Genomic DNA, 26,670 nt, shown 5'->3' with positions numbered 1-26,670 from the left:
TCTGTCTGTCCCTCTTTGCTTGCAAATAAATAAAATGGAAAAATAAAGTAAAAAATAGAGAAAAGAGTCGCAGGTGTTGGAGAATGCACGCTGTCTTCACAGCAGCTCGTGAGGAATAAAGTCCTTTGGGTTTTCACCAAGTGAACTAGATGGATCATAATAGTGATGAAGATTTCAACTGAGGTTTAATTAATAAGCTCTCGGGGCCCAGCTCATGGTTAGAAATAGTCCTGCTAGAAGCTTCGCAGATAAGACAGTGGCACTGATGTAATGGAATTCAGAGCCCAGAAGTTGGAATAATGAAGGGTATGGAATGAGTCCACAGCTCCCAAACTCTGTGACCACTGGGCGTGGTGGCACACACCTTTACTCCCACCACCCAGGAGGCAGAGGTAGGAAGATCACCCTGAGTTTGAGGCCACCCTGAGACTACATAATGAATCCCAGGTTAGTTTGCACTAGAGCCAGACCCTACCTCAAAATAAATAAATAAATAAATAAATAAACGAAAAGCAAAACTCTGTGCCCACTCTCTAAGCTCTAGAATTAAGTAATCCTGAGGTTCATGTGAACTTCAGTTTGAGCATTCCAAGCATGCTCCTCCACTGACCTAAATAAGTAACTCAGTGGCACAAGGGGTCACCCTCCTGCAAGCCCAAACAAGCACAAACCTAGTCCCAAGTCTCTCTAGAACTCATTATCTCTCCCTCTCTCATCTCCACTGCCTCCCCTGCGGAGTCTCCTAGCTGGTCACCCTGGGCCTGCTTTTGCCCTTCTCTGATTTCTCTTTTTTTATTTTTCAAGACAAGTATAACATTTTATTTTTAATACACATTTTTAATTTATACATTTTAGTTTTAATATACTATGGATTCTATAACAGAGATAGAATGTAAATTTTTATTTAAAAAATTTAAGTTCTCCCTATTGACAACATAACAGAGATACTTACACATTTAAATTATCTTAAGATTGAACGACAATAGCTACGTTGTCATTAAGAAGTGAAAATATACAAAATAGTTTTAGATCTGCTAAGATTTTACCAATCTTGTTTATCTTTTCAAAGAACCAACTCTTTGTTTCATTGATTCTTTGGATTGCTTTTCTTCATTTCTATTTCATTAATTTTTGCCCTAATCTTTATTTCTTCCCATCTACTGATTTTCAGTTTGTTTTGTTCTTCTTTTTCCAAGGCTTTAAGGTGAAGCATTAAGTTGTTTACTTGTGACCTTTCTAATTTCTTAATATAGGCACCTAAAGATACAAATTTCCCTCTTAGGACTGCCTTCATTGTGTCCCAAAGGTTTTGGTATGTTGTGTTCTCATTATCGTTTGACTCTATGAAATTTTTTATTTCCTTCTTGATTTTTTCATTAACTCATTCATCATTTAGTAGTGTGTTGTTTAGTTTCCATGATTTTGTGTATGTCCTATAGCTTTTCTGCTGATTTGTAGTTTGGTCCCATTGTGATCAGATAGAATGTTCCATGTGCTGCTGAAAAGAATGTGTATTCTGCAGCATTTGGATGAAATGTCCTGTATATATCTGTTAGGTCCATTTCTTTTATGACCTCATTTAATCCAGATGCCTCTCTGTTAATTTTTTTTCCAGGATGACCTGTCAATTAATGAGAGTGGGGTGTTGAAGTCACCCACTACAGCTGTGTTTGGTGTCATTCGTGACCTTAGTTCTAATAGCGTTTGTTTGATGAAGTTGGGAGCCCCATGTTAGATGCACAGATGTTTAGGATTGTAATGCCCTCCTGTTGGAGTGTGCCTTTAATCAATATTAAGTGACCTTCCTTATCTTTCCTAAAAAATTATCTTGGGCTGGCTTCGTGGTTAAGGATCTTGCCTGCAAAGCCAATGGACCCAAGTTCAATTCCCCAGTACCCACATAAAGCCAGATGTATAAGGTGGTACATGCATCTGGAGTTTGTTTGCAGTGGCTAGAGGCCCTGGTATGTTCTCTTCCTCTCTCTTTATTTTTCTTTCTCTCTCCCTGCCTCTCTTTCAGATAAATAAATTCCAAGGTAGGGTCTCGCTATATAGTCTCAGGGTGGCCTCAAACTCATGGTGATCCCCTACCTCTGCCTCCCGAGTGCTGGGACTAAAGGTGTGTGCCACCATGCCCAGCTAAATAAACCATTTTTTTAAAGATCTTGCCTCTCCTACTAGAGTATAAACTGTACAAGAGCAAACTGCTGGAACACAATGTCAAGTATCTGAAGGGCTAAGATACGAGATTCTGTGAACTTAGAGAACTAGAATTAATAAGTAAAAGTTGGGCTAGAGAGATGGCTCAGTAGTTAAAGGCACTAACCCACAAAACCTGATGGCCTGGGTTTGATTCCCCAGGACCCAAGTAAAGTAATGTATAAAGTGGCACATGTGTCTGGAGTTTGTTTGCAGTGGCTAGAGACCCTGGCAGGCCTATTCTCTCTCTCCCTCTCTCTCTCACTCACTCTTAAATACATACAGAAATGTTTAAAAAAATAAGTGAGCCGAGTGTGGTGGCACATACCTTTAATCGTAGCACTTGGGAGGCAGAGGTAGGAGGATCACTGTGAGTTCAAGGCCAGCCTGGAAGTACATAGTGAGATCAAGGTCATCCTGGGCTAGAATGAGACCCTGACTTGAGAATAACAAAAATAAATGAAGGTTATGAATGGCTGTGGGATCATTCTCCTGTGATCCCAGAACTTGGAAAGTTGAAGCAGGAGTATCAGGTGCTCAAGGTCATTTTCAATGCTGGCCTGGGCTATCAGACCCTGTTTCAAAAAACCAAGACCAAAGAATGAATGAACAAACAAAAAATAATCTCTAAACTAAAACTAAATAGAAGTGAAAGTTATAAAAATAATGCTGAGTACCTATATATACCTGGTAGTCATATTTAATAAAACAGCATATGAGGTAGTTTAAAATTCTGCCATTGGGCTGAAGAGATAGTTCAGTGGTTAAAGGTGCTTACTAGCAAAGCCTGACAGTCCTGGTTCAATTCCCCAGTACCCTTGTAAAGACAAATGCACAAAGTAGTGCACGTATCTGGAGTTCATTTGTAGTGGCAAGAGACCCCTGACACACCCATTTCATCTCTCTCATTCTTTCTCCTTCCTCTCCCTCTCTCTTTCTCATTGCAAATAAATAAATAAAAATATTTAAAAGTAAGGCCAGGCCTGGTGAAGCACACCTTTAATCCCAGCACTTGGGAGGCAGAGGTAGGAGGATTGCCATGAATTCAAGGCCACTCTGTGACTACATTGTGAATTCCAGGCCAGCCTGGGTAGAGTGAAACCCCACCTCAAAAAATCAAAAAAGAAAAACATCTGCAAAAAAATATTTTCATTAAACTGGGTGTGGTGGTGCACACCTTTAATTCCAGCACTAGGGAGGCAGAGATAGGAGGACTGCTGTGAGTTCAAGGCCTGCCTGGGACTACAGAATGAATGCCAGGTGAGATCCTGCCTTGAAACAAAACAAATGAATTTTACACATACATTGCCATTTTACGGAGAAGAAAGTGTCTCTGTTAGGTTATGCATCTTGTCCAAGGCAGCATAACCAGTACACAGTGACACTGGTAGGTAGTAGGTGGGTCTCCTGCACAGCCCTGTGCTTGGAAGGGGTTGTGACAAAGACTCAGGACCAGCTGCTGGCTGGCTTGTCAGACTTCCCTCATCAAGAACAGCTCCAGGACTCGGACCATGCTCAATGCCTGCCATCAGACAGCCCCACCTCATTCACCACAATCTCATCCACCACAGTCCTCTGAGCCGGTCTCCCCAAGAAAATGCCTACAACGGAGCCGGCCTGAACTACACCATCTTCTAGGTTTCTAGGTGGCCATCAGCCAATGGTAGCTTTTTTTTTTTTTTCTTACCTGGAACTCACTCTGTTTTCACTCTGTGGTCTCAGGGTGTGCTTGAACTCACAAAGCTCCTCCTATCTCTGCCTCCCCAGCGCTGGGACTAAAGGCATGCACTACCACATTCTCCCCCCACCACCAGTAGCTCTTGAGAAGCTGAAATAGCACTAGTGTTGGGCTGGAGAGATGGCTTAGAGGTTAAGGCACCTGTCTGCAAAAACCTAAGGGCCCAGGTTTGATTCCCCAGTACCCACGTAAGCCAGGTGCACAAATGTTTGGAGTTTGCAGTGGTTGGAAGCCCTAGTCTGCCTGTACTTACCCTCTCTCTTTCTTTCTCAAATAAATAAATGAATAAACAATAAAAAATTTTAAGGAAATATGGCTAGTGTGACAAGGAACTAGATTTAAAATTTTATTTTACTTAAATATGAATTTAATTAGTTAATTGATTGGAGAGAGAATGAAAGAGAGAGAGAAGGAAAAGGGCACATCAGGACCTATAGCCACTGCAAACAAACTCTAGATGCATATGCCACCTTGTGTGTCTGGTTTATTGTGGGTCCCGGGGAATGAAACCTGGGTCCTTTGGCCTTGCAGGCAAGCGTCTTAACCGTTAAGCTGTCCCTCCAGCCCTCTGTTTTGTTCTTTGTTTTGTTTTGTTTTTTCCAGGTAGGGTCTCACTCTAGCCCAGGCTGACCTGGAACTCACTCTGTAGTCTCACAGCAATACTGCTAACTCAGCCTCCTGAAGGCTGGGATTAAAGGTGTGTGCCACCACACCTTGCTCTTTCTTTCTTTTTAAAAAAATTTTATTAGCCTTTTCCATTATTATAAAAAAAATATCTCATGGTAATCCCCCCCACACACACTTTCCCCTTTGAAATTCCATTCTCCATCATATTACCTCCCAATCTCAATCATTGTCTTTCTTTCTTTTTAAAAATTATTTATCTATTTATTTACTTCCGAGGTAGGGTCTCGCTCTAGCCCAGGCTGACCTGTAATTCACTATGTAGTCTCAGGGTGGCCTTGAACTCACAGCGATCCTCCTCTGCCTCCTGAGTGCTGGGATTAAAGGCGTGCTGCCACCACGCCCGGATATTTCTTTATTTTTATTGTATTACATTTTATATTTATTTTGTTTTTTTCGAGGTAGGGTCTCACTTGAGCTGACCTGGAATTCACTATATAGTCTCAGGATGGCCTCGAACTCTCAGCCTCTTAGGTGCCAGCATTAGAGGTGTGAGCCACCACAACCCACTATCCCAATTTCTTAACACCTGAGCTCAAGGAATCCAGTTTTGCGGCTTCTCAGCTGCTTGTCTCTCTACTGAGTCGCCTCACTGCACCTACACCAATAAGCCCTCGGGGTTCCTTCACTCTGCGTCCCTCCACCAGCCTGGGCAGGCCGCCCGCTTTTCCGGTTAGCACCGTAGAGGGTGAGCGACGCGGAACGAAATGGTTGATCTTAAGACGTTCCCGGCGGTCCCAATTAAAAGTCGGCCCGGAACTCTAGCGGTGCCTCGCGGGAGTTGTTACCGTAAATTCTTTAGCGCGCTCCGTAGGCAAGGAGAGGACTCCAATTCCCAGTAAGTCTTGCGGCAGGCCGTGCAGCGCCTATTCTCTTCCGCCGCACTCCCCACGCTGTTGCCCTGCGCTCGGTTCTCTTGTGGATTCTCCGCTCTGCGTTCTGTTTGTGAAGTTCGTCGTCGTTCTCGCACCATTTTCCTTAGCTTTGACTAAGCGACGACTCGAGACTCGGAGAGCGCGAGGGGGTCAACCTGGAGTGGTGAGGGCCAGGAGGGCGAGGGGGAGCCAGGAAGAAGTTAGCGCGGCACGAGCGTCGGTGAGAGGGATGCGGCTGACTTGGGGCATGGGGTAGAGGTGGGTTTAGACTGGGAAACATGGAGGTAGTTTGTGGCCGGGATTGGGAGTGGGCCAGGAAGATCTGACAGATTTGGAGCTTGTGGAATGACCTGACCAGGAGAGGCAAGAGAAAGGGAGAACTGAGTTTAAACAAGTGTCTTTGTCACTGCGTAGCTAAAAGATGAGACAAGTCATTGAAATGAAAAATGATTTAGCAAGTATGGGGCAATGGATAATTCTCTCACTTGCCAGCGTTCCTGAGGTCCTGGGTTTGATTTTTTCAAGGAGACAGACAGACACGCGCGTGCACGCGCACACACACACACACACACACCTACCTACCTACCTACCTTTGTTACCTGGAACTTTAGAGAAGACTGGAGTTTTAAGGCCAGAGAGGGATGAAGAGCCTGTGTGGTGGCACATGCCTGGAACCCTAGCACTAGGGAGGTGGAGGCAGAAGGATCAGCGAGTTCAAGGTTATCCTCAGCTACATATGGAGTTCAAGGCCAACCTGGGACCTGCAACCTTGTCTCGACAAAACAAGACCAAGAATTAATAGTATTGTCTTAGTAAATTTCATATTAAAAGCAAAAGGAGCTGGGTGTGGTGACCCACGCCTTTAATCCCAGCACTCATGGATCGCCTTGCGTTCAAGGCCGCCCTGAGGCTACGTAGTGAATTTCAGGTCACCCTGAGTTAGCAGGAAATTCTGCCTAAAAAAACCAAACAACAACAAAACAAACAGGGCTCGAGAGATGGCTTAGCAGTTAAGACACTTCCCAGTGCAGCCTAAGAACGCATGTTTGAATCTCCAGGTCCCATGTAGCCAGAGGCAAAGTGGTGAAAGCGTGCATTGTTGTATACGCGCACTAGGGGCCACACAGTGGCTGAAAGGCCCTGGCGTTTACATTCTCTCTCTCTCTCTCTCACCATCTCTGTATCTCAAATAAATAAATAAAAATAAATAGAAGACATAGAAAAAAAACCTGTAAAAATAGGGCTGGAGAGAGAGCTAAGCAGTTAAAGGTACTTGGAGTTTGCTGGCCCAGGTTTGATTCCCCAGTACCTGTGTAAAACCAGGCATATACAAGTAATGCATGTCTCTCGAGTTCGTTTGCAGTGGCAAAGGCCCTGACATGCCCATCATAACTCTTTCTGTCAAATAAATATGAATAAATACTGTAAAAATACAAAGTGATATAAAGAGGTAGTAGTGGAGGGGATGTTGGTGAGGTTTGGGAAATCAGAGGTGATCGGTGACAATTCCACAGAGATGAGATTGCTGGGTGTGAATCCCCATGAGCTCAAGGCCAGTCTATGGTTATAGAGTAAGTTCCGGGCCAACCTGGGGGATAGAGTGAGACCCTGTGGCTGATGGGTTTGGAATTGGAATGTCATTGGCCTAGATTGTGGGTGTGTGTCATGCAGGTGATGGAGAGTACTCCTGTTCGGAGTGGACTGAACAGAGCACACCTACAATGCAGGAATCTGCAAGAGTTCTTAGGGGGCCTGAGCCCTGGGATACTGGACCGTTTGTATGGGCACCCTGCCACTTGTTTGGCTGTCTTCAGGTGAGGAGCCTCCTTCATGGCAAGCACTGTATGGGGAAAACATATTGGAATCTGCAGACTGGGATTAGGTGTTGGTGGAAAAGCTTATTCCAGCCAGTGTAGATGAGTTCTAGGTATTACCCCCTCAAGTGTATCAGGCCCAAACAGATGGCACTTGTGGGGACATGTGGGGCTGGTAAAAGTGTAGGTGGTGGAATCAGATGTTGGAGAGGCAGATGAGGGAAGAGATATCGCTAGGAGGCAGCTTCAGCTTCTGATACTAGCATTCAGCCTCTGACCCTACAGGGAGCTCCCATCCTTGGCTAAGAACTGGGTGATGCGAATGCTCTTTCTGGAGCAGCCTCTGCCGCAAGCTGCCGTGGCCCTGTGGGTGAAGAAGGAGTTCAGCAAGTGAGTCTCTGCGGCTTGCAGATCCCTGTGTCTCCACAGCTGGACCTCCCTAATTGTTCATTGGAACACTTCCAGGAAATATATATGTACCTATTGTGGGGTGCTGGGGAATCAACCTGGGTCTTTTAGTGCATTTTAATCATGTGTTCTACCACTGGGCTCCAGCCTCTGTAGGAAATGTCAGTGGGTGTGCTACAAAACTCGTAGTTAAGTTTGGGGAAAATATGCTTACAGTGATTCCCCCTTGGAGAATGTGATATCTGCAACAAGGCTCTTTGTGTGCTAAATTTAAAAAAAAAAAAAAATTAAGAGCCAGGTATGGTGGCACATGCCTTTAATCCCAGCACTTGAAAGGCTGAAGTAGGAGGATTGCCATGATTCCAAGGCCAATCTGGGCTACAGAATGAGTTCCAGATAAGCCTGATCTAGAGTAAGATTCTGCTTTTAAAAAAATGAGCAACTTCATAGGAAAAGAAAAGCCAAGACTGTGCTTAGCAATGCAGCAGACACTTGTCTGCAGATGATCTCACTCTGGGAAAGTGTTCCAAGTATCACCAGTTCAGAAAAGGCTGACATGGAGGCCTCTACAGGGCTCCAGATACCTCACTTACTCCTTCTGTTCCAGAGCTCAGGAGGAAAGTACAGGGCTGCTGAGTGGCCTTCGTATCTGGCATACGCAGTTGCTCCCTGGTGGGCTCCAGGGCCTCATTCTCAATCCCATCTTCCGCCAGAATCTCCGCATTGCCCTTCTGGGTGGGTATGTCATTTCCATTGCTTCCTGAGTTAGGCCAAGGCAACTGCTAATTACACTGATGAAGGGGAAGGCTTCCCAGAACCCTGGACCTACCCTCAGAAGCTCCTTTGGGAGTAAGTTGGGCCAGATGTGTTTGCAGACTATAGGAAATGTTCCCCACTCATGGCCCATGGAATGAGGGTGGGAAGAGCCAAGGGCCAACAGGGACACAGGGCTCCTTACTTCTGGCCCATCCTGGCCACAGGGGGAAGGCCTGGTCTGATGATACAAGTCAGCTTGGACCAGACAAGCACGCTCGGGACGTTCCCTCACTTGACAAGTACGCCGAGGAGCGATGGGAGGTGAGGCCTGGGCCTCTGTGTGTGTGTGTGTGTGTGTGTCTGCTGTGCTCCCACCTTCCCCTTGCCCTCAGAGACTCCAGTCTTCTTTCTTCCTCTAGGTGATCTTGCACTTCATGGTGGGCTCCTCCAATGCAGCTGTCAGCCAGGACTTGGCTCAGCTTCTCAGCCAGGCTGGGCTCATGAAAAAGTAAGGAAGCCAGGGCATGTCTGCTCTGTGCTTGGTCATCTTCTTGGGTCTCAGATAAATTGAGTACCTGGGGTGAGCAGGGATTGTAAGGAGTTGACCCCTCAAAAGGAGAATAGGACATGGCCAGAGATACCCAGAGAAAGCATAGCTGTTCTCTGCTGATCTCAATCCCCATCCCTCTGTTTCTAGTACTGAGCCTGGAGAGCCACCCTGTATTACTTCTGCTGGCTTCCAGTTCCTCTTACTGGACACGCCTGCCCAGCTCTGGTACTTCATGCTGCAGTATCTGCAAACAGCCCAGGTGAGGGGTCAGGGCCCATGCCAGGGTGTTGTGCGCATCTCGGATCCCATGGCGAATTGACCACCCCCAGGCTGTTTCCTGATTCCCTCTCCCGTCTCTCCTCTCCCCAGAGCCGGGGCATGGACCTAGTGGAGATACTGTCATTTCTTTTCCAGCTCAGCTTCTCTACTCTGGGCAAGGTAAGCAGCAGGCTGGAGGACAGAGAGATGGGAAATTGGGCTGTGGGACAGTAGAGTGAAAAGAATGCACACAGTGGCAGAGATAAGAGGGGAACAAATGGGAGGGGTTGCGGGGGGCAGATGGGATGCAAGTGGACCCTCAGCAGCCATGTCTTTTCCCCAGGACTACTCTGTGGAGGGGATGAGTGATTCTTTGTTGAACTTCCTACAACATCTGCGTGAGTTCGGGCTTGTTTTCCAGAGGAAGGTATGAGCACCGAGGTACCAGGCTTATAGGGAAGTTGGGGTTTGGGGCCAGTAGCTGGAAGCAGTTGCCAGGACTGAGTACTTGGGTCTTTGCTGGAGGAAGTTGAGGGCTGAGGGTTTGTTCACTGACTCCCAGACAGGAAGATGTTAGGGTGGGTTCACCTGAGAGACCTCTGTCTTTCCCCTCTGTCCTTTCTAGAGGAAATCTCGGCGTTACTATCCCACACGCCTGGCCATCAATCTCTCGTCTGGTGTGTCTGGGCCTGGGGGCACTGTGCATCAGCCAGGCTTCATTGTCCTGGAAACCAACTACAGACTGTATGCCTACACTGGTGAGTTTGGACAGAGGCCCTGGGAGAGCAGGTGGAGGTGGGAGGATGCGGGAGAGGTCACAAATTTATGGTTTCTTCTCACACTGGAGGGAAGGCTTGGGGGGAGCTGGGGTATGGGGAGACACCTCCTCCTCTTCCATCCCTGGGTCAGAGTCAGAGCTGCAGATTGCCCTCATCGCCCTCTTCTCCGAGATGCTCTATCGCTTCCCCAACATGGTGGTGGCACAGGTGACTCGGGAGAGTGTGCAGCAGGCCATCGCCAGTGGCATCACAGCCCAGCAGGTACACTCATTTGGGGGAGGTAGTGAAATGGGTTGTGCTAGGACTGGGGGAACAAAGTGGTCCTGTTGTGGACAGCTTAGCCTCAGGTCTGTCCCAGTAGCAATGAGTAGGCACATGAAGAGAAGTCAAAGGTTTAGGCAGCCCCTGGAGGGGAAGAAGAGGAAAGGAGAGCAGGTCTAGCTTTGGATCTGTGTCTCACTCCCATTCTAGTTGTATCAACCGCAAGTTCCTCTCTCCTCACATGGTAAATAGAGTTCTCACCTCACAGGGTTGTTGGGAGGATCCAATGGAAAGCTAGACATAAGCACTTAGATCAGCGCCTGCTGAGCAACAGGACTCAGAATGTAGCTGCTGTTATTTGGTTTTTTATTTTTATTTATTTATTTTTTCGAGGTAGGGTCTCACTCCAGCTCAGGCTGACCTGGAACGAACTCTAGTCTCACGAGTCTTGAACTCATGGCAATCCTCCTACCTCTGCCACCCGAGTGCTGGGATTAAAGGCGTGTGCCACCACACCCAGCTTTCATTTTTATTTATTTATTTTTATTTTTATTTTAGAGAGACAACTGGCATGCCAGGGCCCCAGCCACTGCAGTTGAACTCCAGACACTGTGCCACCTAGTGTGCATGTGCAGCCTTGTGCTTGCCTCACCTTTGTGCATCTGTCTTATGTGGAATCTGGAGAGTGGAACATGGGTCCTTAGGCTTTGCAGGCAAGCGCCTTAACCGCCAAGTCATCTCTCCAGCCCTGATTATTATTTTTAAAAATTTTATTTCGTTCTTTGCATGTGCACACGTGTGTGTATGGGTATGCCAGGGTCTTGACAAATGAATGCCAGATGGATGTGGTTTTTTTTTTTTGTTTTGTTTTTTTTGAGGTAGTGTCTCACTCTAGCTTAGGCTGATGTGGAACTCACTCTGTAGTTCCATGCTGGCCTTGAACTCACAGCAGTCCTACCTCTGCCTTCCAAGTGCTGTGATTAAAGGCGTGCACCACTACACCTGGTGCATGTGCCATTTTGTGTTTAGCTTTATGTGCATGCTGGGGAATTGAACCCAGCAGGTTCTACAAGTAAACAAATGCCTTTAACCACTAAGCCATTTCCCCATCCCTATTGCTGCTGCTATTTTTATTTTTATTTATTTTCATGTTTTGGTTTTCCAAGGTAGGGTCTTACTCTAGCTAAAGCTGACTGGAACTCACTCTGTAGTTCCAGGCTAGCCTTGAAGTGATCATCCTGCCTTGGCCTCCCAAGTGCTGGGATTATAGGCATGTGCCACCATACCCAGCTGCTGCTATTTTTTAAAAAGAAAAACAAAACAAGACTATAGAAAGAAGAATCGAGAGAGATGGAGTAGCAGACTTAATCAAGTCTAATCAGTGGGAAGTGCAACTTGAGATAAACACTGAACAGGGATGGGTCCAGTTCCAACAGGACTGTGCCTCTACGTGGCAAGTCGCTGTTTCAGATGGCCTTCCCGCTGTGCTGCTAGAGCCCTCATGCTGTTCTTGTCTGTCTGCCTAGATAATCCATTTCCTAAGGACAAGGGCCCACCCAGTGATGCTCAAACAGGTACGGACAGGTACCAACATTCTGGAGGCTGGCAGGCCCCAGCACCTGACAGTGAGATGATGGAAGAGAAAGAGTGGAGGGCTGAGACTGGGGCAACATCCTGAGTCACTTCAGCCCCATCCTTGCCCCTGCAGACCCCTGTGCTGCCCCCCACCATCACAGACCAGATTCGACTGTGGGAGCTGGAAAGGGACAGACTCCGGTTCACTGAGGGTGAGTGGCTTCTGGTGGTCAAATCTTGGTCACATGTTAAAGGAAAGACAGGCAGTTTCTTGTGCCGTTCATTTTCTGTTTCCTACATGGAACGGGAGGGAAAAGCTAGCACTTCAATTTGATGTGGGTTAATAGCAGCCAATTAATTGTCCCAAATTAGTGCAGTTTTGTGGGTTGGCTTGCCCGGGTTTTCTTGTGGCAGTCTGTTGCTTTTGAACGTGTCTCGATGACACAAGTGTTAAGGTGAGCTCCTGAGCAGGCAAGCATGGAGAATTAGTTCATAAAACTGGGGTGGGCCTGCGGGGATGGGCCATGAGTGCCCAGCCTCACCTCCTGTCCTATCTGTCACCCGACCCCAGGCGTCCTGTACAACCAGTTCCTGTCACAAGTGGACTTCGAGCTGTTGCTGGCCCACGCGCGGGAGCTGGGCGTGCTCGTGTTCGAGAACTCGGCCAAGAGGCTGATGGTGGTGACCCCGGGCGGCCACGGCGACGTCAAGCGCTTCTGGAAGCGGCAGAAGCACAGCTGAGCGGGGCTGCCTCGAAAGGGGCGGCGGGGGCGCGGCCCCAACTCAACTCACATGCTTTTTTAAACACGCGGGGACTTTTGTTTAATAAACTATGGAAATAAGCTACATACCCGCCGCGCCCCTTTGGTGACCGGGCGGCCATCGCGCACGCGCCGCGCGGGTCCCGCCCCCATGCGCGCGCAGCTCCGCCCGCGCTCCGGTCCTGGTCGCTGGTTCCGGTCCCGCTGCCGCGGGGCTGCCTGGGATCGCGGCGGTGAGCGCGCCGGGCGTGGGGCGGCGCGGCCGGCGCCTGGGCTGGTGGTGGTCCCGCATCTTCCCCTGCGTGCGTCCCTGCGCGCCCCGGCCCGTCTGCACGAGCGCGCTGGTCTCCATGACGCCTGGGTCCGGGAGACCCCTGCTGGCTGGAGCCCGCAGCGCGACGTGGAGCTGTGACCGGGCCGCACCCCCTCGTCGCCGTCTACCTCGAACTGAGCTCGACCTCTCCCCAAGCACGCCCGATGCCTCGTTTTCCCCTGGCCTCTTTCCGGCCATCAGTTTGGGGACTGAGGTGCCCCCGGGGCCGCCCCAGGTCCCAGCCCCTTTCTACGCAGTCTGAGATCCCGGGCACTGCCATTTCGCGGAGGAACCGCGAAGCTAAACAGAAGCGCCTGCGGGAGAAGCAGACGGCGCTGCAGGCTGGGCAGGCCGGGAAGAGCCAGGTTGGGGTCATGCTGCCCTTGGTTCTCTGAGACTTGGGAGGGGCTGGAGGCTGGGATCCAGAAGGCTGTGGTCTACTGGGAATTAAAGCTTCCGTCTGTTCTTGCCCCAGTCACATGCAGAACCCTCTAAGGTCTGGAGTCCTAAGGAGATAGTACTCTATGAAGTCCCCACGGAGCCCGGTGAAAAGAAAGGTGACTGCAGGGAACCTCACATCTCACCCTAACCCTCTCGATCTGCTGTAGGAAGTTCAGTAGTTAGCCGAGCTCCCCTCTGCTTCTCCAGATGTCTCCCGACCACTGCCTCCTGCTTACAGTCCCCGATTTGTTGAGGCCGCATGGTACCCGTGGTGGGTGCGAGAGGGCTTCTTCAAGCCAGAATATCAGGTTAGTGCCTGGCAGAGAGCTGCTACCCGCTCCCTAGGATAGGCCTTGGTGTTGGCGGGCGTAGGTGAGCCTCAGAGTCAAGATCATGTTGCAGAATTGGACGTTTTTTGCTCCTGGCTTCTGTAATGGTTTCTCTTTGCAGCCGCCAGACACCCTCCCCATGCTGGCTGGATGGGTCTTTCTGCCTTGGGGGCACCAGAGGGTGCTGTTCTCCCAGGTAGCATCCAATCCTCTTTTACCTATGGGTTTTCCTCATTTTCCTTAGGCAAAGCTGCCCCAGGCTACAGGGAAGACCTTTTCCATGTGTATACCACCGCCGAATGTCACTGGCTCTCTGCACATTGGCCATGCCCTCACAGTGTCCATACAGGATGCCCTTGTGCGCTGGTGAGAGGGCGTGGGGGTTGCCGCAGTTCCCAGAGGGGACTTAGGTTTGGCATTGGGTGAGCATAAGTTTGGAAGCCCAAGATCTCCCTTGATGGTGTTTGTGTTGCAGGCACCGGATGCGTGGGGATCAGGTCCTGTGGGTCCCTGGCACAGATCACGCAGGAATTGCTACACAAGTGGGTCTTTTGTTTAATTTTACTCTTTTTGGCGGAAAGTGTTATCTTTTCCCAAAGCAACCTGACTTTTAATCCTACTTGAGGCTGTGGTGGAGAAACAACTGTGGAAGGAGCGGGGAGTGAGGAGGCACGAGCTGAGCCGAGAGGACTTCCTTCGGGCCGTGTGGCAGTGGAAGGAGGCGTGAGTACCTCCCTAGGGCTGCAAGTGTCCACCCAGAAGGCCAGCTGACTTCTTGCTTGGTATACCTCTTCTCCCAACTTGTAGCCCTCAGTTCTTTCCACCACAGCCCTAACTGCCTCAGGGCAGGCACTCTGGAATCTTTAGCATATGTTGGGCTGTGCAAGCTTTGTGTATGTGTGTATGTGTGTGTGTTTATTTTCCCCTACTTATCCCACACTCCCTTGCTTATATGTCATTACCCCTCCGCTCCGCTGCCAGCTCTGCTGTCCCACATTCCATGCTGCTTTGTTGCATTTTCACAAAGGGGCTACCCCCTCTGTGTTCCTGTAGACCCGGGTGCTGCTCTCATCTCAGCAAATCTGTGCCGGGTGTACTGGTCTGGCTCTGTTTGCTTATAGAAGTGGGGACAGTGCCACATGCACTGTGTTTCCCCCCAGCATCTGGTATTGCTGGGGAACTCTGGGCTTGGGGCACATTTGCTGACAGCAACCTTTGATGCAGGAAAGGAGGAGAGATCTGTGAGCAGCTGCGTGTTCTGGGTGCCTCCCTAGACTGGGGTAGAGAGTGCTTTACCATGGATGCTGTGAGTGCCGTGCTACAGTCCCTCTGGGTGTTGGGAAAGGGTGTTTAGAGACTGGCGTCAGGGGGGGGGGTTGTTGGATATGTTGGGAAAGGGAGGAGGGAATCCCCGGGTCCCTTGCAGGTGGGTTCAGCTGAGGGGATGTTGGATATGGACACTGGGCTCGTTCTAGGGCTCCTCAGCAGCTGTCACGGAAGCTTTTGTACGGCTCCACAACGCGGGGTTGTTGTACCGGAACTGTCAGCTTGTCAACTGGTCGTGTGCCTTGAAATCGGCCATCTCAGATATTGAGGTGAGGTCAAGAAAGCAGGTCGGGAGCCCCGAGGTGGCTGGTTGAGCGGCGCAGAGCACAGGCTCATGTGAGCCACACTCCCTGAGTCCAGATGTGAGCCCTGCTGCTGGCAGCCGAGTGGCTCTTTGAGGCTTTAAGCCTCTGCTTCCCCAGCTGTCAGTCAGACGACGGAGTACTGCCTGGTGGGGGTCTTGAGGAAAATAACGGAATCTGGCATGCTCAGCTCAGCACAGTGTGCCACCATAGCTTCAGAGCTCAGTGAATGTCCATCTTGAAAGGGGCCCCCCAGTCCTTTGAATGGGATTTAGATAATGGCAGGGATTGGAGGGCAAGGGTGTGAGAGTGCATGGATGGAGGGCCGTGGGGATCTTGGGTGTGAACTTTAACCTTTCAGGTGGAGAGCCGGCCTCTGACTGGCCGCACGGAACTCCGGCTTCCTGGTTGCCCCACTCCTGTGTCTTTTGGCCTCCTTGTTTCTGTCGCTTTTCCTGTGGAGGGAGAGTCTGGTGAGTGTAGTCCCCCAAAGGGTTACTCACTTACCTCTGCTAGTTTCTACAGTTCATGTTGGGTTGCTGGGACCCCAGTAGGTTTGCATTATTGTGGGTACTTAGCCCTGTGGAATCTGGGGGAAGAAAAGCCCATGTAGCTTTTTTTCCCCTTCCAGCCCCTATTTTATTTTTTTATTTGAGATAGGGTGTGGGGAGAGGGAGAGCCATGGAGCTTTTGAGCCTTGGACCTACCCTACTTCTTTAGCTTATTCCCATTCTCAGGAGTTCCTTTCCCTTCTCTTTCTTTTTATTTTATTTATTTGAGAGAGGGAGGGAGGAAGGGAGGCAGGCAGATAGAGAGAATGAGCATGCCAGGACCTCTAGTCACCGCAAACAAACTCCAGACACATGCACCACTTTGTAAATCTGGCTTTACATAGGTACTGGGGAATTGAACCCAGGTCCTTAGGCTTTGCAATCAAGCACCTTAACCATTGAGCAATCTCCAGCTCACCCTTCTCTCTCTCTGTCTCTCTCTTTCTTTTTCTGAGATAGGGTTTCACTCTAGCTCAGGCTGACCTGGAATTCACTATGTAGTCTCAGGCTGACCTCAAACTCACGATTATCCTCCTACCTCTGCCTCCTGAGTGCTGGGATTAAAGGTGTGCGCCACCACACCAGGCTCTTCTCTTTCTTAATAGACTGTCTCTTTTTCTATACTATGGTCTAACCCTTAGTCTTAGGAAATAGGAACCTGGAAATTTTAGGAGGTCCTTCTGTGCTCAGGTCCACACATTTGCCAAACAACCCAGCAGGAAATACAATCCCAACAAGTAAATAACATTCGGAATCTAGTCATGGTGAAGCAGGGGTTTTCCAGTAAACGCCCTTAGCTGTCCACCTGTCCTAGTGCTAATTCAAGAGACAGACAGTTTCAGACTCAGCTCCTGGTGACGCTGGTCTTCCAGACAGCTCCTACGTAGAAAGTCAGATCCTGTCTAAATGTAACGATTTCTTCCTCTGTTTCTACTAAAGAAACAAAGGGAGGAGATAAGTCATGTCATGGCCGTTGGGAAGTTAGTATAATTCTGCAGGAGTCTGCCACTCAGTAGAGACGGAAGATTAGCTCTGAGCTGGGCACGGGGGGGGGGGGGGGGGGGGGGGGGGGAGCGTCTGCAGTCCCATTGTTTTGGTAGGCAGAGGTGGGAGGATGACACCCAGAGTTTGAGGCCAGCTGCTCTGCAAAACTAGTTCATGAGCCCCATCCCAGAACAAAACAAAAAAGATCAGATCTATGGCGTGGTTTACAAGTGTTCTGAGAAGTTCACAGAAGGGGAAGAGACGAGGATAGTCCAAGGACTTGGCTTCAGTCACCTGAAGCACACGCAGCAGTGACCAGGCTGATCTAAGCACCCAGCAGGATGCCGGCTTTGTCACTGATACTGTCCCTGCTTCTTCCAAGGAAAATGTGGAGGGGTTCCTTTCAGCCCACACTCTTGGGCCTCTGAGCATGCCCTTCCAGGAAGCCTGGGTTTATTTTCCATATTCCTTGGTCCTAGAGGCCTGTTCACTCCACCACAGCTGCTCCTTGCCCCCTCCTGTTTCCAGCTCTACCTGCAGCTGTGTGGGAGGAAAGGGGTGAGGTGAGGACCCGTCCCAGTGCTTGAATGTTTGTGTTCAGATGCAGAGGTCGTGGTGGGAACCACAAGGCCAGAGACTTTGCCTGGAGATGTGGCCGTGGCAGTGCACCCTGATGACCCTCGGTATGCGGTAGGTAGCCCCTCGCACTGCTTGTGCATGGCCCCAGGCTCACCTGCCCTCAGTGGGCTCTGCCCTTCTGCTGGGCCATGTCTCAGCTCTGTGGTTGCTCGGACTGCTCCCTTCTCAGTGTCACATTTTTTCTGTAGCTTGGGCTGGTCAGCCATGGTCCCTGGATCAAATCCAGCTATTGTCTCTTTGTGTCAGCCACACTCATTGGTTTATGTATTGTCTGTGGCTGCCTTTTTTTTTTTTTCTTTAATTCTTCCACAGTAGCAGTGGAAGAATTGTTCAGAAACAAAGTAAGCCTTCTTTATTTTTGGTTTTTCGAGGTAGGGTCTCACTCTAGCCCAGATGACCAGCCTTGTTTGTTTGTTTGTTTGTTTGTTTGTTTGTTTGTTTTTGAGGTAAGGTTTCACTCTAGTCCAGGCTGATCTGGAATTAACTATGTAGTCTCAGGGTGGCCTTGAACTCACGGCAATCCTCCTGCCTCAGCCTCCTGAGTGGTGGGATTAAAGGCGTGTGCCACCATGCCCAGCATTTTTAAAAATATGTCTTTTATTTATTTATTTGAGAGAGATAGAGAGAGAGAAAGAGAGAGAATGGGCATGCCAGGGTATCCAGCCACTGCAAACTCCAGATGCATGCACCCCCTTGTGCATCTGGCTTATGTAGGTCCTGGAGAATTGAACTGGGGTCCTTTGGCTTTGCAGGCAAGCTCCTTAACCGCCATGCCATCTCTCCAGCCCCCTCGCATTTTTTTAAAAAACATTTTATTTTTATTTATTTATTTGAGAAAGAGAAAAAGGGGAGGGAGGGAGGTAGAGGGAGAGAGAGAGGGAGCGAGCGAGCGAGCGAGCATGGGTGCACTAGGGTTTCCAGCCCCTGCAAATGAATTCCAGATGCATGTGCCACTCTGTGCATCTGGCTTATGTGGGTCCTGGGGTATAGAATTGAGGTCCTTTGGCTTTGCAAGCAAGTGCCTTAACCACTAAGCCATCTCTTCAGCCCTAAGTGAGCCTTCTTGACTCACTCAAAAGCCTCAAATCTTCACACTGTACCCCTAAAGGGAAAGTCTTCTGGTCTTGCAAGCAAGTGTCTTTAATCTCTGAGCCATCTCCCCTGCCACTGGCCTCATGTAGCTCTTTACCTTCTAGCATCCTCCTTCTTGTTCCTGGTGTTCTCGTGTCTCAGACCCCCACCCCATCCTGTGTGTGTCACTGACCCCTCCACCTTTATCTTAAGCATCTACATGGGCGACAGCTTCAACACCCCTTGACTGGGCAGCTTCTCCCCCTCATCACAGACAGCGCTGTTCAGCCACATGTGGGCACAGGTGAGTAAAGGTTGTGAGTTAGGGATGGAGAGGATTAGGAGCTGCATGGATGGTGGGGGGACCAATAGGAAGAGGAAAGTAGAGACATCAGAGTGGGTGGTGGGAGTGACAGACACTGGTAGTGACAGGAGGTAAGACCTGAAGCTTAAGGGAAAGGTCTGTCAGCACTCAGGACAGTCCTGCTCCCCTAGGTGCTGTGAAGGTGACACCAGCTCACAGTGCTGCTGATGCTGAGATGGGGACGCGGCATGGCTTGAGTCCCCTGAGTGTCATTGCAGAGGATGGGACCATGACCTCCCTCTGTGGGGACTGGCTACAGGTGAGGCTGGCCTTTGCCCGACCTCTTCCTGGAGTGTTTCAACAGAGGCCTTGAATCTTTCCTCTCACCCTCTAGGGACTTAACCGATTTGTGGCCCGGGACAAGATAGTGTGTGCTCTGAGGGACTGGGGCCTGCTCCGGGGCCTCCAGGAGCATCCCATGGTGCTTCCCATCTGCAGGTAACCACGTTGAAATTCTTCACTAAACATGGTCTTGATAATATAGACCAGGCTGTCCTTGAACTCTGGATCTTCCTGCTTCAGCTCCCAAGTGTTAGGATTATAAGCATGTACCACCTTGAAAGAAAGGTTTCTGTGTCAGCTTTGTCCCAGCCAGTCCCATAGTATGTGAGGGCCTTACCCTGCTGTTCCCCTTTCAGCCGTTCCGGGGATGTGGTAGAGTACCTGCTGAAGAGCCAGTGGTTTGTCCGCTGCCAGGAAATGGGAGACCGAGCTGCCCAGGTGCATTTGCAGTACAGGGAAGGGCTGGCCTGGGAGTGGGGGAGCTCCTGAGAATTGGGGTGAAGAAATGGGGATTGAGACCTCTTGTCCCAGAGGCCCTCTCACTATAGCAACTGAGAACACTGTGTAGGATGGTGACAAGGTGGCCCAGAGAGAGTGGGTTGTACTTTAGCCCAGCTCCTCTTGGGTGGCTCTCGTGCCCTTTCTCAGTTTTACACCCTCCGCAGAGTTGGAGGAGATGCACTGACTAATGGCCTTTCTCGCAGGCTGTGCAGTCGGGGTCCCTGCAGCTCTGTCCCTCCTTCCACCACAAGAGTTGGCAGCACTGGTTTGCCCACATTGGGTAAAGATACCGCCCCATGTGGAGGGGTGAGGGGAAGCCACTGGTCACACCAAGACAACGTTGACCACCTCTTCCCTCGGCAGGGACTGGTGTATCTCCCGTCAGCTTTGGTGGGGCCATCAGATACCAGCCTACCAGATTGTTGGGGACCATGTGGAGGTTGGTTGGTGGCAAGAGCCTCTGCTGGGTGTTTGGGTACTGCTGGTGCTGCTCTCTGTGAACGTGCTTTGTGGTTTCTACCATGGAACCTGTGTGATGGCTCCCTAGCTAGGTTCCTTCCCTGCCCCTTCTGGAGGGTTTGGTCATGCTAAGAGGACTGCCTTCACAGAATGGGAGAATGAAGAGAGTCTTATATCCATCCCTTCTCACTGCTTCCACTCCTGTCTCTGGGCTTTGTAGGGTGACTGTTGGGTGGTTGGGCGGTCGGAGGCCGAGGCCAGAGAAGTAGCAGCTGAGCGGACGGGGAGACCAGCTGCGGAGCTCGTGCTGGAGCGGGGTGAGTGCCAAGGCAGGGCAGGGCAGGGGGAGCACTTGGCCAGGTCTTTGGAATCAGCAGAAGGTGTCTCTGGTCTTGCGTGAGGTTGGCAGCAGGAGTCAGATACCAGGGTTCTAGTTGTCCCCATTCCCTTTTCTGTTTCCCAGACCCTGATGTCCTGGACACGTGGTTCTCTTCGGCACTTTTCCCCTTTTCTGCCCTGGGCTGGCCCCGAGAGGTGAGGTGGGTTGAGAGGAAGAGTGTGAATGGACATAGTGCAGGTAACTGCTGGCCTTGGGGGCTTCATCTTTGCGCCTCTCATCTTCCTAGACCCCAGACCTTGCTCGTTTCTACCCACTGTCACTTTTGGAGACGGGCAGTGACCTCCTGCTGTTCTGGGTGGGCCGTATGGTCATGCTGGGGACCCAGCTCACAGGGCAGCTCCCCTTTAACCAGGTACCAGCATTCCAGTGCCCACCCCTTCTTGAGGATCCCTCATACCCAACCCACCTTCCCTTCTTCCAGCCCTAATGTAGGCTTTCAGATTCACTTCCCATCCTGATCCCTCCAGTACAGAGACCATAGGTCCAGGTCCCTCTGCTGACCCCTCCATGCCTCCAGGTGCTTCTTCATTCCATGGTTCGGGACAGGCAGGGCCGGAAGATGAGCAAGTCCCTGGGGAATGTGCTGGACCCACGGGACATCATCAGTGGGGTGGAGCTGCAGGTGAGGACAGAGGACCTGGCTGAGAAGAGACAGAGGGGTGAAGGACACTAGGTGTGGCTGGTAGGGTCCCACCTGTGACCTAGGCCAGTGATGTCCTTATTCCTCCGCAGGAGCTGCAGGCCAAGCTGAGGGACGGGAACTTGGACCCTGGAGAGCTGGCCATAGCCTCAGCAGCACAGGTGACAGCCATGGCTCTGGCCGGACCTCTAGCTTGTACGCTGGCTTCCTGTGCAGCCCTGTAGCCTGATGGCCATTCACCACACTCTTCTTCCTTCCTTCGGTTGCAGAAAAAGGACTTTCCTCATGGAATCCCCGAGTGTGGCACAGATGCCCTGAGGTTCACACTGTGCTCTCACGGAGTCCTGGGTAAGCCCTGGTGTGATGAGCCCAAGGCAGTCATGGCCCACATAGAGCGGCTGAATGAGGACATAGACTCCTGTTCTTCCCCTGCAGGGGGCGACGTGCACCTGTCAGTCTCAGAGGTCCTGAGCTGCCGTCATTTCTGCAACAAGATCTGGAATGCCCTACGCTTTGTTCTCAATGCCTTGGGTGCGAATTTTGTACCCCAACCAGTCAAGGAGGTGAAAGGAAGGCAGCTGAACTCAAAATGAGAGCTTGGAAGAACACCGAAAGAAGGGATGGCAGGGAGTACAGGTGTAGCCATTCAGGTCCTGACATCCCCTCCCTCCACAGCTGTCTCCCTCCTCCCCCATGGATGCTTGGATCCTCAGCCGCCTGGCCTTTGCTGCCCATGAATGTGAGCGTGGCTTCCTCAACCAGGAGCTCTCACTCGTCACCCACACGCTGCACCATTTCTGGCTCCATGATCTCTGTGACGTCTACCTGGTAAGTGGCTGAAGGACGCTGGGTTCCTCCTGGGGTTGGGGTCATGGCCAGAACTTTTTGATCCGTGGGGCCCAGTTACTCCCTCAGAGAGAAAAAGAAAGTTCCAGATTCTCCACCAGTCCTCTTCTCTAGACCATGCTCTGCAGCACAGCCCTGGCACCATGCATTGCCTGTCTGTCCTGGAGGAAGGAGGAGCGACTTCTAGAAAACATTTATGAGTCAGGGCAGAAGTGAGAGGGAATTTTTTCAAGCTTCATACTTGATGCGTTCAGAGTAGCCTGAGAGCAGCTGCTGCATGTGAGAGCCTGATGTGGTCTTCAGACCAGGGTCCTCATGCGGGGTCCTATGTCAGTTTCCCAGAGGGCTTGTCCTACTGATCCCTAGCTGCCCCTGAGCAGTCTTTCCCCATAGGCCAGGTGTCGGCATGTGCACTTCTCACGCCTGGAGGTACTGATGCCGATGGCTCTGGATGCCTCTCCCTAGCTCTGTGGTTCTGGGGCCAAGGATGTAGCTCAGTGGTAGAGGTCTGCCTTACGTGCTCAAGACCTTGGGTCCATCCCCAGCACTCAAGAAAAACTGCCTGACTTTTATTGCACATTTCCTGGGATCTTCCTTTTGCTCACCTCTGGGGATTGCTGCTTTGCATGCCCCTCTGCCTGCCAGCAAGTTCATAAAGGATAGTGGAGGTCAGCCATGCCCAGTGCTGTCCCTGCAGCTGCTTCTGCCTGCCCAGTGTCCTTACTGTGAGCATGTTCTCTCACCCACTGACTTTCTCCCTAGGAAGCGGTGAAACCAGTGCTGTCGCATAGGCCCTGCCCCCCGGATCCCCCTCAAGTGCTGTTTTCCTGTGCAGATGTTGGTCTGCGCCTCCTTGCCCCACTGATGCCCTTCCTGGCAGAAGAGCTCTGGCAGAGACTACCTCCGAGGCCAGGTGGTCCCCCTTCACCCAGCATCTGTGTGGCCCCCTACCCCAGTGCCCACAGCCTGGTAAGTCATGGCCATGGGATCTCAGAGCCCTGCAGGGCTTCGGGGTCACTGCTGTTGGGCTTCATACTTTATGGATTATTCTTGCAGGGTTGCCAGGGTAAAGGGCTGGGATACATGTGCTTGTCTAATTCTTTCTAGCTGTGTGACTGTGCCCAGGTTCCCCATCCTTTTCTTTCCTGTGAGGTAGACAGGGTATTGCTGTATAACTGAGGCAGGCCTCAGACCTGTGTTCCTCTGAGTCCCTAGTGGAGGGATTCTGGATGTCACTACCATACTTGGAACACACCCCCTCCCACTTTAAAACCAGGACATTAACAGTATACATCATGGCTGTGATAAGGGTCAGATGAACCAGTAACACAGTGTCCCCAAAATCTCAGGGCAACTTTAATGACTTCAGAGGGAAAAGGCTACAAATTTACCCAAATTTTTAATTAATTCAATTTTTAAAATACTTATTTATTTGCAAGCAGAGAGAGAGAGAATGAATCAGTGAGCACACCAGGGCCACCTGCCACTGCCAGCGAACTCTGCATCTGGCTTCCGTGGGTCCTGGGGCAGCTGCTGAGTTATCTTTCCAGCCCAAATTTCATTACTTTTGATGCTGGGGATTGAACCTTGAACCAGGGGCCTTGCAGATGCTGGGCTACACCATTCCCAGCCCTCTTTTTACTTTTTATTTATTTACTTGTTGAGGTAGGGTCTTGCTGTAGCTCAGGCCGACCTGGAATTCACTTTGTAGTCTCAGGCTGGCCTTGAACTCACAGCAATCCTCCTACCTTTGCCTCCCGAGTGCTGGGATTAAAGGCATGTGCCACCATGCCTGGCTTACTTTTTATTTTTATTTAATTTTGTTTGCTTATTTGTGTGTATATGGGTATGTGTGCTACAGCATGCATGGTGAAATCAGAGGACGTTAGGCATTAGTTGTGTACTGGGGAATTGAACCTGGGCGTACAGGCTTTACAAGTAAGCACCTTTCATTGTTGAGCCATCTCTCCAGCCCTGCTTTTTATTTTGAGACATGGTATCACTTAGTTGCTTAGGCTGCCTTTCAGTTTGTTCTGTAGGCTAATCATGTGATCCTCTTGCCTCAACCCAAAAATTAAATTTTTTGATGCTTACTTGCCTTTGTGCATTTCGGTTGGTAATGTTTTAGGTTTCGGGGCTGGGAAGTTGACTCAGCAGTTAAAGGTGCTTGCTTATAAAGCTGACCTGCTCAGGTGCAGTTCCCTAGTACCCGTGTAAGGTAGATCCAAAAAGTAGTGCAAGTATCTGGGGCCAGAGGCCCTGGTGCACCCATACATATACACACATGCACATGCAAATAAAAAATAAAAGCTGGAGCTGGAGAGATGGCTTAATGGTTAAGCGCTTACCTGTGAAGCCTAAGGACCCTGGTTCGAGACTCGATTCCCCAGGACCCACATTAGCCAGACAGAGCACAAGGGGGCTCACGCACGCGTCTGGAGTTCATTTGCAGTGGCTGGAGGCCCTGGTGCGTCTGTTCTCTCTCTCTGCCTTTCTCTCTCTGTCTTCTGCTCTCAAATAAATAAATAAATAATGAACAACAACAGAAAGTAAAATAAAATAAAAAAGCTAGAACGGGTGTGGTGGCGCACGCCTTTAATCCCAGCACTCTGGGAGATAGAGGTAGGAGGATTGCCATGAGTTCAAAGTCACCCTGAGACTACATAGTAAATTCTAGGTCAGCCTGGGCTAGAGTGAGACCCTACCACAAAAAAAAAAAAAAAAGAAAGAAATTGAAAAACAGCAGCAATAACAACAACAACAACAAAAATTAATTAGGGGAAAAAACAAAAACAAAACAGTCTTCGCTGGGCATGGTGGTACATGCCTTTAATCCCAGCATTTGGGAAGCAGAGGTAGGAGGATCGCCATGAGATCAAGGCCACCCTGAGACTACATAGTGAATTTCAGGTCAGTCTGGGCTAGGGTGAGACCCTGCCTTGAGAAACAAACAAACAAAACCTTCTAGGTTAATTGTGGTGGTTGCCAGCTTCAGTGGAACTCAGTAGGCTTCAGCCTACTGGTCATGAAAACCTTAGCTACAGCGTCATCTGTTGCCTTGCTCCTGGTGCTGGAACATTTGTGAGGACAGACCTTGGGAGATGGGTGGCTGGGTAAAGGTCAGAGCCAGGAGAGCTGAGGCTCAGTCTCGACTGTTGTCTAGGGAGATGGGGACTGGGTAGAGGACAGAGCCAGGAGTGCTGAGGCTCAGCCTCCTTTGCTGACTCTGGGTCCCCTTCACCAGGAGCCCTGGCACCAGCCTGAGCTGGAACAGCACTTCTCTCGAGTTCAGGAGGCTGTGCAGGTGCTGCGGTCCCTCAGAGCCACCTACCAGCTCACCAAAGCCCGGCCCCAAGGTGAGACGGTCCCTGGGTGTCAGCAGGTCAGCCTGGGTGAGGATGGCAAGCAGGACAGGAGCTGATGCCTGGGTGTGGGCCTGACTTCCCCTTTTTCTCCCCACCCCAGTGCTGGTGCGGATCTCGGAGCCAGCAGAGCAGGGCCTCTTTCAGGCCTTCCTGGAGCCCCTGGGTACCCTGAGCCGCTGTGGGGCTGTGGGGCTCCTGCCCCCAGACACAGCTGCTCCCTCTGGTTGGGCTCAGGCCTCACTAGGAGACTCTGTTCAGATCCTCATGGAGCTACAGGTGACCAGGGGGTGTCTAAGCACAAGGGAAGGGCTGGGGAAGGGGCCTTAGGTGGCGGCCAGGGCCAGCTGCAGATGTTCCAGCCTCCTCTCCTTGTTCTTCCCAGGGCCTGGTGGACCCCCAGAGCCAGCTTCCTCGGCTAACTGCCCAGAGGCAAAAGTTGCAGAAGCAGCTTGACAGCCTCTTGGCCAAGGCCACATCAGAAGGGGAGGCAGAACGGCAGCAGAGGGTGAAGCTCGGGGAGCCTGAGTCCCTGGGGGTGTGGACTGGGAGGCAAGTGCAGACCTGTGTCCTCACCATCCCCGTTCTCTCTTTGTGCAGCTTTCCTCCCTCCGCCTGGAGTTGTCCAGGCTGAACCAGGCAGCTTCTCACCTCCAACAGCTGATAGACAAGGCGCCCATCACTAGGGAGCCCTGAGCTCTGACTCACATTCCAGACCTGGCTTTGAGGACAGTGGATCTGGCCACTGGGACCTCAGACGTGGCCCGGTTCACCTTTGTCATTTCATAATAGTAGAAGCAGGCCAGGCATGGTGGCAATCACCTTTAATCCCAGCATTTAGGAGGCAGAGGTAGGAGGATTGCCATGAGTTCGAGGCTACCCTGAGACTACATAGTGAAATCCAGGTTAGCCTGAGCTAAAGTGGAACCCTACCTTGAGAAACCAAAAAAAAGGAAGCAGATGGCTTGGTGACCAGGACTGTGGCATTCTCCACTGCACATGTTCCTGCTTCCCCCTCTGTGCAGGCCCAACTGGCAGAGATTCGGATAAACTTAAAGAATCCCAGCACATCTGTGTGTGGTCTTTTTTCCCCTTTTCTTTTCCCCAAGTTCCCTTCTTGCCTCTCCATTGTTCTGACTGCCTGCTTCTTAGCTCCTGGCTGTGAGCTGCACAGGAGGCTGGGCTGGGCCTGCTTCGTCAGA

The 26,670-nt window shown here is 50.6% G+C and overlaps 2 protein-coding genes across 6 annotated transcripts; both read left to right on the top strand.

Annotated features, from left to right (window-relative positions):
• Nucleotides 1–5,488: 5,488 nt before the first annotated feature.
• Gtf2h4 (general transcription factor IIH subunit 4) lies at nt 5,489–12,743 on the top strand. Of its 3 annotated transcripts, none has more exons than XM_004671892.3 (14): nt 5,489–5,659; nt 7,168–7,310; nt 7,596–7,700; nt 8,326–8,457; nt 8,699–8,795; nt 8,894–8,982; nt 9,172–9,283; nt 9,394–9,462; nt 9,626–9,709; nt 9,908–10,040; nt 10,192–10,322; nt 11,849–11,896; nt 12,031–12,109; nt 12,469–12,743. In XM_004671892.3, the coding sequence occupies exons 2-14, from the start codon at nt 7,171–7,173 to the stop codon at nt 12,636–12,638; spliced, it is 1,389 nt and encodes a 462-aa protein (XP_004671949.1). In that variant the 5' UTR covers nt 5,489–5,659; nt 7,168–7,170; the 3' UTR covers nt 12,639–12,743. The 3 variants fall into 3 exon arrangements, with proteins under 3 accessions (XP_004671949.1, XP_045012074.1, XP_045012075.1); XM_045156139.1 differs by having other exon boundaries at nt 7,146–7,310; XM_045156140.1 differs by having other exon boundaries at nt 5,489–5,716.
• Nucleotides 12,744–12,965: 222 nt separating this feature from the next.
• Vars2 (valyl-tRNA synthetase 2, mitochondrial) lies at nt 12,966–26,536 on the top strand. 3 transcript variants are annotated; one of them, XM_004671963.2, is made up of 29 exons: nt 12,966–13,336; nt 13,447–13,528; nt 13,620–13,720; nt 13,986–14,107; nt 14,217–14,283; nt 14,367–14,464; nt 14,966–15,047; nt 15,217–15,336; nt 15,731–15,842; nt 17,506–17,594; nt 18,828–18,918; nt 19,110–19,237; nt 19,313–19,416; nt 19,617–19,698; nt 19,965–20,041; nt 20,125–20,200; nt 20,441–20,537; nt 20,684–20,754; nt 20,847–20,972; nt 21,138–21,242; nt 21,353–21,421; nt 21,530–21,608; nt 21,696–21,823; nt 21,936–22,088; nt 22,869–23,075; nt 25,351–25,462; nt 25,572–25,747; nt 25,854–25,976; nt 26,069–26,536. In XM_004671963.2, exons 1-29 carry the CDS (start codon nt 13,136–13,138, stop codon nt 26,162–26,164), a joined length of 3,174 nt encoding a protein of 1,057 aa, XP_004672020.1. In that variant the 5' UTR covers nt 12,966–13,135; the 3' UTR covers nt 26,165–26,536. The 3 variants fall into 3 exon arrangements, with proteins under 3 accessions (XP_004672020.1, XP_045012072.1, XP_045012073.1); XM_045156137.1 differs by lacking the exon at nt 20,847–20,972; XM_045156138.1 differs by lacking the exons at nt 19,965–20,041; nt 20,125–20,200.
• Nucleotides 26,537–26,670: the final 134 nt, after the last annotated feature.

The sequence above is a fragment of the Jaculus jaculus genome, chromosome 8 (genome assembly GCF_020740685.1).
Source record: "Jaculus jaculus isolate mJacJac1 chromosome 8, mJacJac1.mat.Y.cur, whole genome shotgun sequence".
NCBI lineage: Eukaryota > Metazoa > Chordata > Mammalia > Rodentia > Dipodidae > Jaculus > Jaculus jaculus.
The sequence above is the reverse complement of the archived record's forward strand: the minus strand, read 5'-3'. Positions and strand labels throughout refer to the sequence as shown.

What these genes read in the sequence shown, in the direction of transcription:
- Gtf2h4 (XM_045156139.1), top strand. Translation starts at nt 7,162, where the DNA reads ATGCAGGTGATGGAGAGTACTCCTGTTCGGAGTGGACTGAACAGAGCA. An exon ending in GTGAAGAAGGAGTTCAGCAA is followed by an intron (nt 7,701 to 8,325) that starts GTGAGTCTCTGC and finishes CTTCTGTTCCAG; the next exon opens with AGCTCAGGAGGAAAGTACAG. An exon ending in CAGACTCCGGTTCACTGAGG is followed by an intron (nt 12,110 to 12,468) that starts GTGAGTGGCTTC and finishes ACCCGACCCCAG; the next exon opens with GCGTCCTGTACAACCAGTTC.
- Vars2 (XM_004671963.2), top strand. Translation starts at nt 13,136, where the DNA reads ATGCCTCGTTTTCCCCTGGCCTCTTTCCGGCCATCAGTTTGGGGACTG. An exon ending in TCAGTGGGGTGGAGCTGCAG is followed by an intron (nt 21,243 to 21,352) that starts GTGAGGACAGAG and finishes ATTCCTCCGCAG; the next exon opens with GAGCTGCAGGCCAAGCTGAG. An exon ending in CCATAGCCTCAGCAGCACAG is followed by an intron (nt 21,422 to 21,529) that starts GTGACAGCCATG and finishes CTTCGGTTGCAG; the next exon opens with AAAAAGGACTTTCCTCATGG.